The 13,242-nt window shown below is 53.0% G+C and overlaps 1 protein-coding gene across 4 annotated transcripts in view; it reads right to left on the bottom strand.

Annotated features, from left to right (window-relative positions):
- Positions 1-13,242, bottom strand: part of LOC144762134 (cullin-9-like) — a 518,599-nt gene that overhangs the window by 410,767 nt on the left and 94,590 nt on the right. For all 4 annotated transcript variants that reach the window (XM_078647278.1, XM_078647280.1, XM_078647277.1 and 1 more), the window contains one exon: positions 184-789. In XM_078647278.1, coding sequence (XP_078503404.1) covers positions 184-778 — 595 coding nt within the window. In that variant the 5' untranslated portion in view covers positions 779-789. The remainder of the gene's footprint in view (positions 1-183; positions 790-13,242) is intronic.

Below are 13,242 nucleotides of genomic sequence, written 5' to 3'. Positions count from 1 at the left end.
GGATGCTTTGGACAAAAGACCGCAGGGTCAACTTTAGAACAGGAGTGGAAGGAAATAGGTAACATTTGACTGGTCTTAGAAATCAGTTTCACTTTGATCAGGAGCAAAGTTACAAATGTTCTCAAAAGTCAGATGCTAGTCATGGACCAACAAAACATTGTGAGACTAGTAGAGGCCGCTCACCTGCATCGTGCGAGGCTAGTGCTCGAAGCATCTTCCCTGCGCTCCTGCGGATCTGCTTCTCCTCATTGCACAGCATCTTCATCAGCAGGTCCAGGGCACCCGTCTCCTTGAAGACGCCAGCCAGGGATCCGATGCTGGCGTACGCACTCAGCACATGGATAGTGTTCAAGATGGACGACTCTGGACCACTGGTCCTGGACATCTGTTTGGAGGCCCGCTGCACCAGCGACCGAACATCCGCCTTCATCTCTTGCAGCGAGACCTGGTCCAGCGTGCCATCGGAAGGGAACGCGCTGGGTGCCTTCTCCTCTTTTACCCGCTGCCCCTCGTGCTTGCGCTTCCCCAGCAGCGTCGGGCAGTTGGCGTATACCTCCTCAGTCGACATCCACATCAGGATGTTCTCCGCTTTGCTCTCCGAGGAGGAGGCGGCCCCGTTGGATGCCGTGCTGTCGTCCAGGCTGATGATGCTCCAGCGGATCAGGTATTCCTTGTGCCCATCATGAGTGCGACGCTGGCGGATTAGTTCCTCGGGGTACGCTTGCAGCCGTGGCCCCAGGTGGACCAGCAGGTTGCCATTCCTCCGCTCGCCCACCATCGTGCAGGTGTCTTCAAGCAAAACAAAAACATGTTAAAGGACTTGTGACGCATAGTTCTCATATCCAACAACCAGTTACATTTATGCCTGAACAGAGAAAGAAGGTTTAGAAAAACGACGAGAAAGGCAAATAGAGAGACCAGGAAGAAAGGTGCAAGAAGGAAAGGGAGGCACATGATACAGGCACAAGGAGGTCATGACAAGCCTACGATGGCAGCGCGGCTGGATGGGAGAGGAAGGCAGACAGCTAAGCAGAGAAGGGACAGTGCAAAGAGGTGTGGAAGGTAGAAGGGGAGGGTAGGAAGGTGGGGCAGGGCAGGCAAAAGCACAAGGGGAGGGAGGAGTTACATATAGGGGTTAGCGGGCTGAGATAGGCATAGTGTGGAGTAGGTGTGAAGAGGTTTAGAAAAACAAAACATTACTAAATGGCATCGATAATAAAGTAGTTCATCAGTGACCTGGTGAAATCAGGAGTTATAATATTTCGACAAAGGTTTGCGACATGTTGCATTTTAAATCACAGTTCAAGTTTTAGACAAGAGGAAAGATGGAAGACAGTGCCTGCTTACAGATACCAAAGTCAGGGGAGGCAGAAGATGAGGACTGAACAAGAGGTGGTGACAGCAGCAGACAGGTCTACTAGGAACAGAGCTGCGAAGTCTCCCACGTCCAAGATGGTTTGGAGATCATCCAACATGGTCAACAGCATGGTTTTGGTGCTACGCAATGGTCGAAAACCCTATGCAGAAGAGTCTTACAGGGAATTTTGTTCCACATAGTTGGAAAGTAGAGAACTAAACCAATAGAGGACGTGGCCTAACGGCTAGGGCGCTCGATCTCTAAGCTGGGGAACCAGGTTCAAGCCTCGGAAATGACCCTGAACATCCTGTGATTCTGGGCAAATCACTTAATCTCCCCGTGCCTAACAAAAATGAATGAATGCGTCCGTCTGTAACACAACGTGTGCTCATGTAAACCACTTTGATACCTTAGGGTTTAGTTTGCAACATATAAAACTCCCCCTAAAAAAATAGAGAGAGCATTCCAAATAACCAGAGATTACTGAGTATTTGGAGCTTTCCCTCGATTGGTTTTGTTGACAGTAATTTATTACAGGAGGTTTGTAATAAACTGAGTAATAGAATAGTGCAGTGAAGTATGACCACTTCTGCCAAATCTTTGCATTCCTGAATGTTGAGAATGAACTGCTTTCTTTAGGACTTCTGCAGGCATAGGTAAAAGGGAGATGGGTCCATGGATGGTCAAGATACTGTGTTTGTCAACTGGCTTTCCAAGAACGAGTACCATCAAGGCCTACTTCCCCAAGGATTCACGACTATCATTTGCCAATGATTTTTTAGAGATCCTTGGGACGACGGACAATCTGATCTAAGTCCACGTGAATGGCAAAAGGGAGCTTGGGTTGAGGGGAAAACCGGATTGAGTTGCGTGATCTAGGGTTAGAATGTGATCACAGGTTAAGCAAGCAAATTCAGTAAGCAAGGAACCTGTGGGAGAAGTTGTAGCAGAAGAGAAAATAGAGGGGAGAATAAAACGGAGACAGGGTAGAAAGTGTAGAAACAGGATATCTTTCTTTGAAAAATCTGGCTAGACTGCCACACAAGACTTGCAAGGGAACGGTGATACTGCTACATGTTAGAGTTATTTTAGGAGAGATATCAAAAGGTTTCTCAATTGTAGGAAATACACCTTTTCTGCACGCCTACTCCAAAGATTTATCGCCTCTTGTTCAACCGTATTTTATTGACTCTGCCCCCTGGGATACTGCTGCCCAGTGTCCAGAATATGTACTCTGACCCATAAAATATGAAGACATTGGGTAATACCCGATAGCAGTATTTAACATTTCTATGAGGCCATAGTACATTATCAAGAAATACATCCATGGTATGAAAGGTTAACTGCCACCTATGGACTGAACGATGTAAAAACTGTGTGTAGACTTTGCGCAGTCACTCAAAGTCAACGGAGCCATGGGTAAAGTGGGCTGACTTGTCGCCCCATACTCAATCAATCAGGACTTATAAAGCGCTGCAAATCACCCAGGAGGGTCTCAAGGCGCTGGAGATGCTATCTGCTTTGTAAAGAAAGCCATGAATAATGAGGCAAAAGCAGGAGAAAGCACTCAGAAAAATAAGGGGGAAAGGAAGGAGAAAGCACTTAAAACGAGGCAAAAAAGGGCAAAGCACTCAGGAAAATAAGGGGGAAAGGAAGGAGAAAGCACTTAAAACGAGGCAAAAAAGGGCAAAGCACTCAGGAAAAACAAGGGGGAAAGGAAGGAGAAAGCAGTAAAAACGAGGTAAAAGAGGGCAAAGCACTCAGGAAAATAAGGGGGAAAGGAAGGAGAAAGCACTTAAAATGAGGCAAAAGAGGGCAAAGCACTCAGAAAAACAAGGGGGAAAGGAAGGAGAAAGCACTTAAAATGAGGCAAAAGCAGGAAAAGCTTTCATAAAAACAGGGAGAAAGGCGGAAGGAGAAATCATTAACTCCTTCCGCACTGATGACGGAACCGCTGCGTCATCAGCCGCAGTAGCGCTGTGCTGATGACGGAGCAGTTCCGTCATGGCCCGCCCGACGCGCCTGCGCGGCGCTGACTTCGTGCCTGCGCGGCACGTTCTATTGAGCGGGCGGGGCCATGACGGAACCGCTCCGTCATGAGCACAGCTCAACCGAGGCTGGTGACAGAGCGGTTCCGTCACCAGCATGGGAGCGCTGCGCGGCCCCCCCGCCCCATTAGCGCTGCGGCGGAATAGCTGCCGCAGCGAAGGTGTTAAAAAAATGAGGCAAAAGCACTCAAAAAAACAAGGGGAAGGAAGGAGAAAGTAAAAACTAGGCAAAAGCAGAAAAAAGCATAACAAAAAACAGAGAAAGAAGTAAAAAACATCGAGGTAACAGCAGGAGAAAGAGTTCAGAAAAACAGGGAGGAAGCAGAGCTGTGTAGCAGCACGGGAGAGCTGGGCCTGCTGTATACTGTGGTGGGGGGAGGCAAAGAGTGAATGACAATTAAACAACCCAATGAATGAATCCTGCTGACCAAAATCCCCACAGTGAATGTATGTTTTTTTAGGGAAAACAGTCTGGCGAGACAACTAACGTGGTCTACAAAGCCAGACCTAAGACAACTGTCCCTAGTACTGCGAACTGCTCGACTTGGGAAGGTGAGCCGCAGGAAACAAGTAACAAGAGCGACACTGGAAGAGACGCGCTCTGACTTTAGACTCGAGACCAGGACAACAAGGACCACTCGGCCACTTACGCACTCGCTTCTGGCAGGCAGATCTCAAGTTATCACACCTTTTCAACACAGCCGCGTCTAGAAGATCTAGGACCACTCGGCCACTTACGCACTTGCTTCTGGCACGCAGATCTCAAGTTATCCCACCTTTTCAACCCAGCCGCGTCTAGAAGAACTAGAACCACTCAGCCTCTTACGCACTCGCTTCTGGCATGGCTGCCCCGCAGATCTCAAGTTATCACACCTTTTCAACCCAGCCGCGTCTAGAAGAACTAGGACCACTTGGCCATTTACGCACTCGCTTCAGGCATGGCTGCCCCGCAGATCTCAAGTTATCACACCTTTTCAACACAGCCGCGTCTAGAAGATCTAGGACCACTCGGCCACTTACGCACTAGTTTCTGGCATGCAGATCTCAAGTTATCACACCTTTTCAACCCGTTCGCGTCTAGAAGAACTAGGACCACTCGGCTACTTACGCAGTCGCTTCTGGCCCGCAGATCTCAAGTTATCACACCTTTTCAACACAGTCGCCTCTAGAAGAACTAGGACCACTCGGCCACTTACGCACTAGTTTCTGGCATGCAGATCTCAAGTTATCACACCTTTTCAACCCATCCGCGTCTAGAAGAACTAGGACCACTCGGCCACTTACGCACTAGTTTCTGGCATGCAGATCTCAAGTTATCACACCTTTTCAACCCATCCGCGTCTAGAAGAACTAGGACCACTCGGCCACTTACAGTAAAACCAATTGAACCAGACATAAAATTGTAATTTTACTACTGTTAGACCAGAGATGGACTCTGTCTCTACCAGCATCAGTTTGCCTGTCAGACAGCCAATAGGCAGACTCACATACCCTCTTCGAAGGCTATGGAGGTTTCAGGGCTCCATATATACTACGCCTTGACGGACTCTGCCTCAGTTTGTCATAAGAGCTCAAGCTGACATCTTGAGAGAACTTCACCTCGAAACACATCCAGAAACTAGCTCTACAGGATAGGCAGTACCCCAGCCCCAGGAGGTCTGCAGGGTTTCTACCCACTGGTAATGCTCAGGAACCCCACACCCCAGTCTGGCACCCAGCAGTACCGGGCAGCTTTGACTCTAGGGGTTTTATTTCATGCAAATCTGCAGTGTATTTTCTCCCTTCTCAGAATTGGTACATTCCTTTATATTTTTGTATGACTGGATTAAACGCTAGCTGCTGACACTGTGTGACTGTATGTCTGGCGTTCAAATTCTGGATTTCAATAATAGAGGGCACCTTAAAGACTAAGGCACAACTTGTGTTGAGCCAATGCTGAAATCCATCCTGTGTCAGTTGAGAGCTACATGAGGAGAGCAAAGACAACTAGGAAAACATGACAGTCCAGCAGTGCCCAGCTTGGGTCATAGCGCTCTGGATGCCTAGAGTTCTGCAAAACTGTTTACGAATCCGACGTGATGCAGCAGAAACTGAACTAACCTGGAAATACCCCAGCTGAGTCACACTTCCGAGAATAGTAGCAAAGCCAAGAAGCATCGAACAGTATATAAGTAGTGTCAAAGAGAGTGCTCCCTGGCATGGAATCAAAGGTCGAGTAGCATCGAAGAGATCGCTCCCTGGCATGGAATCAAAGGGCGAGTAGCTCTGAAGTGACGACTCCCTGTCATGGAATCAAAGGGCGAGTAGCATCGAAGACACCGCTCACTGGGATGGAATCGAAGGGTGACTAACATCGAAGAGACCGCTTTCTGACATGGAATCAAAGGACAAGTAGCATTGAAGAGATCGCTCACTGGTATGGAATTAAAAGACTAGTAGTATCGAAGAGACCGCTCACTGGTATGGAATCAAAGGGCAAGTAGTGGTCAAGAGACCGCTCACTGGCATGGAATCAAAGGACGAGTAGCATTGAAGAGAGCGCTCGCTGTGATGGAATCAAAGGGTGACTAACATCAAAGAGACCGCTCACTGGCATGGAATCAAAGGGCAAGTATTGGTCATGAGACCGCTCACTGGCATGGAATCAAATGGCAAGTAGCGTCTAACAGACTGTTTACTAGCATGGAATCAAAGGACGAGTAGCATTGAAGAGACCGCTCACAGCCATGGAAATAAGGGCAACTAGTGTCCAGAGACCACTCACTGGCATGAAATCAAAGGGCGAGTAGCGTCGAGACGATGCTCATTGGCATGGAATTAAAGGGCAAATAGCATCGAAGAGACGGCTCACTAGGATGAATCAAAAGAAGAGTAGTGTCAATGAGACCGCTCACTGGCATAGAATCAAAGGGCAAGTATCGTCTAACAGACTGTTTACTAGCATGGAATCAAAGGACGAGTAGCATCGAAGAGACTGCTGAAAGATATGGAATCAAAGGGCAACTAGTGTCATGAGACCGCTCACTGGCATGGAATCAATGGACGAGCAGAATCGGAGAGACCGCTCACTGGCATGAGATCACTACTTAAAAACAGAATCAAAAAGTCACCTTTGCGGATCCCCGGATGCTTAGATTCACTCTGGTACTGCAGGGACCTCCTTGCCTTCCAGACCCCAAGTCACTCTGAGTCACCCTAAAACTGCAGGTGTCCCCTAACCCTGCAGATCCCACCCCCGAGAGTTACGCCAACACTGCGGCACCTCCCTTTATTCTTAGAGCCCAGGTCCCTCATAGTCAGCCTAACACTGATTTGATTTATAAATGTATAAAGCGCAACGAATGCCCAAGGGCGTCTTGGCACTACAGACAGGTGGGCCAAGTAAGGTTGCCAATAAGGTGTACATATCACGTTAGTTGGAGAAGAGCAAGGTGTATAGCGCCTTTCTGATGGATAGCAGCGTACGGCTGCTCTTTATATCGACGGGAGTAAGTTCCAAGTTTTCGCAGTTCCTAACTAACAGCTTCTTCTTCCCCAGCATGCTTTCTTGAACCTGGGTGTTTGCAGGAGTTTGCTGTGTGCAGATGTTAAACATCTAGACGGCACATACCATTTGAAATGAGTCCTCAGGAATGGAGGCCCAGCGTCATGTAGTGCCTTGAAGGTTAGGCCTTGAGATTTGAATGGAATCCTCTTGTCCACTGGAAGCCACTGACGGCTTCTTAGACCATGGGAGACTGGCTGGAACCTGGGGATATCCAATCCCCCTCTGGCCGCCGCGTCTTGTAACCGCTGCAACCTTTGTAGACACTGAGCTTGGATCCCCATGTTCAAGACGTTGCCGTAGTCCAACCTGGACATGGCTACTGCGGAGAACAGTGTTTTTAGGGAGTCGGGAGGAATGAAAGGGCAAATTTTCCTAATCATTTTTAGGATAAACTAAATGGTGGAGGAGAGGGTATTGATCTGAATCTTGAAAGTCAGCTTATTGTCAAGGATGAAGCCAAGATTTGTGACCTGAGGCACTGGGGCTGGGCAGTCGCCCAGAGTGGTGAGCCACCATCTAGGTGACCAAAAAGATGAATCAGAGCCTAGTAACAGGACCTCCGTCTTTCGCCGTTAAGTTTAAGGCAGGTAGACCGCATCCACAAGTTTACCTGTGTTGTGCACCTGTTGGAACGGTCCACTGTCTCCTCAGGATTGCTTGAAACCGACACCACTAGCTGGGTGTCGCCAGCATCAGAGGCCACTGAGAACCCAAGCTGCCCAATGATAGGGGCCACATATACGTTTAAGAGTGAGAGGCTCAAGGATGAGCCCTGAGGAACACCACAAGCAAGAGTAAAAGACTCAGGAGAAGGCTCCCGATTCTACTTCAAAGGTCCTATTAGCAAGAAAAGAGGTCCGCAGCGTGAGGGCGGTATCTCTGATCCCCAGCTCTGATTGCCTACTAGCTAGTATTTTGTGGTTTACAGTGTCGAAGGCCGCTGATAGATCTAACAGAATCAAGACAGCCTTTCCCCGTGTCCAGTATTGCTCTCGGTTCTTCTACAGCCACGACCAGAGCTGCCTCCCTTCCATGCCCTTCCCGGAACCCATACTGTGAGGGTTCTTGGAGGTCCCTGGATGTAATAAATGCCGCGAGTTGTGCATTTAGTATTTTCTCCAGCACTTTGAAAAAGTAGTCTGGACACGAGCCGATAGCTGGGGGTTCTGCAGGGTCAAGGTTCGATTTCTTGAAAAGTGGGAGGATAGATGCTAATTTCCAGGCGTCCAATAATTCAGAAAACCGGTGCAGAATTTTGGGAGGACATGTGTCTCCTTACCCTGCAGACCCCAAAGCCCTGAAACTTCCCCAAGGCGGCAGCAACATAGGCCAGGTCCCTCAGAGTCACCCTAAGAGTGTCCCTCACAGACCCCAGGTCCCTCAGAGTCACCCTAAGAGTGTCCCCTCACAGACCCCAGGACCCTCAGAGTCACCCTAAGAGTGTCCCCTCACAGACCCCGCGTCCCTCAGAGTCACCCTAAGAGTGTCCCCTCACAGACCCCAGGCCCCTCAGAGTCACCCTGAGAGTGTACCTCACAGACCCCGCGTCCCTCAGAGTCACCCTAAGAGTGTCCCTCACAGACCCCAGGTCCCCAAGTCACCCTAAGAGAGTCACCTCACAGACCCCAGGTCCCTCAGAGTCACCCTAAGAGTGTCAGCTCACAGACCCCAGGACCCTCAGAGTCACCCTAAGAGTGTCACCTCACAGACCCCAGGCCCTCAGAGTCACCCTAAGAGAGTCCCCTCACAGACCCCAGGCCCCTCAGAGTCACCCTAAGAGTGTCAGCTCACAGACACCAGGTCCCTCAGAGTCACCCTAAGAGTGTCCCCTCACAGACCCCAGGCCCCTCAGAGTCACCCTAAGAGTGTCAGCTCACAGACCCCAGGACCCTCAGAGTCACCCTAAGAGTGTCCCCTCACAGACCCCAGGACCCTCAGAGTCACCCTAAGAGTGTCACCTCACAGACCCCAGGACCCTCAGAGTCACCCTAAGAGTGTCCCCTCACAGACCCCAGGACCCTCAGAGTCACCCTAAGAGTGTCAGCTCACAGACACCAGGTCCCTCAGAGTCACCCTAAGAGTGTCCCTCACAGACCCCGCGTCCCTCAGAGTCACCCTAAGAGTGTCCCTCACAGACCCCGGGTCCCTAGGAGTCACCCTAAGAGTGTCACCTCACAGACCCCCAGGCCCCTCAGAGTCACCCTAAGAGTGTCCCTCACAGACCCCAGGCCCTCAGAGTCACCCTAAGAGTGTCCCCTCACAGACCCCAGGACCCTCAGAGTCACCCTAAGAGTGTCCCCTCACAGACCTCAGGTCTCTCAGAGTCACCCTAAGAGTGTCCCCTCACAGACCCCAGGACCCTCAGAGTCACCCTAAGAGTGTCCCCTCACAGACCCCAGGCCCCTCAGAGTCACCCTAAGAGTGTCAGCTCACAGACACCAGGTCCCTCAGAGTCACCCTAAGAGTGTCCCCTCACAGACCCCAGGCCCCTCAGAGTCACCCTAAGAGTGTCACCTCACAGACCCCAGGACCCTCAGAGTCACCCTAAGAGTGTCAGCTCACAGACCCCAGGCCCCTCAGAGTCACCCTAAGAGTGTCCCCTCACAGACCCCAGGACCCTCAGAGTCACCCTAAGAGTGTCCCCTCACAGACCCCAGGACCCTCAGAGTCACACTAAGAGTGTCAGCTCACAGACCCCAGGCCCCTCAGAGTCACCCTAAGAGTGTCCCCTCACAGACCCCAGGACCCTCAGAGTCACCCTAAGATTGTCCCTCACAGACCCCAGGTCCCTCAGAGTCACCCTAAGAGTGTCCCTCACAGACCCCAGGCCCTCAGAGTCACCCTAAGAGAGTCCCCTCACAGACCCCAGGACCCTCAGAGTCACCCTAAGAGTGTCCCCTCACAGACCCCAGGTCCCTCAGAGTCACCCTAAGAGTGTCACCTCACAGACCCCAGGACCCTCAGAGTCACCCTAAGAGTGTCACCTCACAGACCCCAGGACCCTCAGAGTCACCCTAAGAGTGTCCCCTCACAGACCCCAGGACCCTCAGAGTCACCCTAAGAGTGTCAGCTCACAGACACCAGGTCCCTCAGAGTCACCCTAAGAGTGTCCCTCACAGACCCCGCGTCCCTCAGAGTCACCCTAAGAGTGTCCCTCACAGACCCCGGGTCCCTAGGAGTCACCCTAAGAGTGTCACCTCACAGACCCCCAGGCCCCTCAGAGTCACCCTAAGAGTGTCCCTCACAGACCCCAGGCCCTCAGAGTCACCCTAAGAGTGTCCCCTCACAGACCCCAGGACCCTCAGAGTCACCCTAAGAGTGTCCCCTCACAGACCTCAGGTCTCTCAGAGTCACCCTAAGAGTGTCCCCTCACAGACCCCAGGACCCTCAGAGTCACCCTAAGAGTGTCCCCTCACAGACCCCAGGCCCCTCAGAGTCACCCTAAGAGTGTCAGCTCACAGACACCAGGTCCCTCAGAGTCACCCTAAGAGTGTCCCCTCACAGACCCCAGGCCCCTCAGAGTCACCCTAAGAGTGTCACCTCACAGACCCCAGGACCCTCAGAGTCACCCTAAGAGTGTCAGCTCACAGACCCCAGGCCCCTCAGAGTCACCCTAAGAGTGTCCCCTCACAGACCCCAGGACCCTCAGAGTCACCCTAAGAGTGTCCCCTCACAGACCCCAGGACCCTCAGAGTCACACTAAGAGTGTCAGCTCACAGACCCCAGGCCCCTCAGAGTCACCCTAAGAGTGTCCCCTCACAGACCCCAGGACCCTCAGAGTCACCCTAAGATTGTCCCTCACAGACCCCAGGTCCCTCAGAGTCACCCTAAGAGTGTCCCTCACAGACCCCAGGCCCTCAGAGTCACCCTAAGAGAGTCCCCTCACAGACCCCAGGACCCTCAGAGTCACCCTAAGAGTGTCCCCTCACAGACCCCAGGTCCCTCAGAGTCACCCTAAGAGTGTCCCCTCACAGACCTCAGGTCTCTCAGAGTCACCCTAAGAGTGTCCCCTCACAGACCTCAGGTCTCTCAGAGTCACCCTAAGAGTGTCCCTCACAGACCCCAGGTCCCTCAGAGTCACCCTAAGAGTGTCACCTCACAGACCCCAGGTCCCTCAGAGTCACCCTAAGAGTGTCCCTCACAGACGCCAGGCCCCTCAGAGTCACCCTAAGAGTGTCCCCTCACAGACCCCAGGCCCCTCAGAGTCACCCTAAGAGTGTCCCCTCACAGACCTCAGGTCTCTCAGAGTCACCCTAAGAGTGTCAGCTCACAGACCGCAGGTCCCTCAGAGTCACCCTAAGAGTGTCCCCTCACAGACCCCAGGCCCCTCAGAGTCACCCTAAGAGTGTCCCCTCACAGACCCCAGGTCCCTCAGTCACCCTAAGAGTGTCCCCTCACAGACCCCAGGTCCCTCAGTCACCCTAAGAGTGTCCCCTCACAGACCCCGGGTCCCTCAGAGTCACCCTAAGAGTGTCCCCTCACAGATCCCAGGCCCCTCAGAGTCACCCTAAGAGTGTCCCCTCACAGACCCCAGGCCCCTCAGAGTCACCCTAAGAGTGTCCCTCACAGACCCCAGGTCCCTCAGAGTCACCCTAAGAGTGTCACCTCACAGACACCAGGTCCCTCAGAGTCACCCTAAGAGTGTCCCCTCACAGACCCCAGGACCCTCAGAGTCACCCTAAGAGTGTCAGCTCACAGACCCCAGCTCCCTCGGAGTCACCCTAAGAGTGTCCCTCACAGACCCCAGGTCCCTCAGAGTTACCCTAAGAGTGTCCCCTCACAGACCCCAGGACCCTCAGAGTCACCCTAAGAGTGTCAGCTCACAGACCCCAGCTCCCTCGGAGTCACCCTAAGAGTGTCCCTCACAGACCCCAGGCCCCTCAGAGTCACCCTAAGAGTGTCCCCTCACAGACCCCAGGACCCTCAGAGTCACCCTAAGAGTGTCCCCTCACAGACCCCAGGACCCTCAGAGTCACCCTAAGAGTGTCACCTCACAGACCCCAGGACCCTCAGAGTCACCCTAAGAGTGTCCCCTCACAGACCCCAGGACCCTCAGAGTCACCCTAAGAGTGTCAGCTCACAGACACCAGGTCCCTCAGAGTCACCCTAAGAGTGTCCCCTCACAGACCCCAGGACCCTCAGAGTCACCCTAAGAGTGTCAGCTCACAGGCCCCAGGCCCCTCAGTCACTCTAAGAGGGTCCCTCACAGACCCCAGGTCCCTCAGAGTCACCCTAAGAGTGTCCCTCACAGACGCCAGGACCCTCAGAGTCACCCTAAGAGTGTCCCTCACAGACCCCAGGACCCTCAGAGTCACCCTGAGAGCGTCCCTCACAGACGCCAGGCCCCTCAGAGTCACCCTAAGAGTGTCCCCTCACAGACCCCAGGACCCTCAGAGTCACCCTAAGAGTGTCAGCTCACAGACCCCAGGCCCCTCGGAGTCACCCTGAGAGCGTCCCTCACAGACCCCAGGACCCTCAGAGTCACCCTAAGAGTGTCCCCTCACAGACCCCAGGACCCTCAGAGTCACCCTAAGAGTGTCCCTCACAGACCCCAGGACCCTCAGAGTCACCCTAAGAGTGTCAGCTCACAGACCCCAGGCCCCTCAGAGTCACCCTAAGAGTGTCAGCTCACAGACCCCAGGCCCCTCGGAGTCACCCTGAGAGCGTCCCTCACAGACGCCAGGACCCTCAGAGTCACCCTAAGAGTGTCCCCTCACAGACCCCAGGACCCTCAGAGTCACCCTAAGAGTGTCCCCTCACAGACCCCAGGCCCCTCAGAGTCACCCTAAGAGTGTCAGCTCACAGACCCCAGGACCCTCAGAGTCACCCTAAGAGTGTCCCCTCACAGACCCCAGGTCCCTCAGTCACCCTAAGAGTGTCAGCTCACAGACCCCAGGACCCTCAGAGTCACCCTAAGAGTGTCCCCTCACAGGCCCCAGGCCCCTCAGTCACTCTAAGAGGGTCCCTCACAGACCCCAGGTCCCTCAGAGTCACCCTAAGATTGTCCCTCACAGACGCCAGGCCCCTCAGAGTCACCCTAAGAGTGTCAGCTCACAGACCCCAGGCCCCTCGGAGTCACCCTGAGAGCGTCCCTCACAGATGCCAGGCCCCTCAGAGTCACCCTAAGAGTGTCCCCTCACAGACCCCGCGTCCCTCAGAGTCACCCTAAGAGTGTCCCCTCACAGACCCCAGGCCCCTCAGAGTCACCCTGAGAGTGTACCTCACAGACCCCGCGTCCCTCAGAGTCACCCTAAGAGTGTCCCTCACAGACCCCAGGTCCCTCAGTCACC

This window comes from Lissotriton helveticus, chromosome 6 (genome assembly GCF_964261635.1).
Source record: "Lissotriton helveticus chromosome 6, aLisHel1.1, whole genome shotgun sequence".
Lineage (NCBI taxonomy): Eukaryota > Metazoa > Chordata > Amphibia > Caudata > Salamandridae > Lissotriton > Lissotriton helveticus.
Note: the sequence above shows the minus strand (reverse complement) of the source record. Positions and strands in the feature narration are given on the sequence as shown.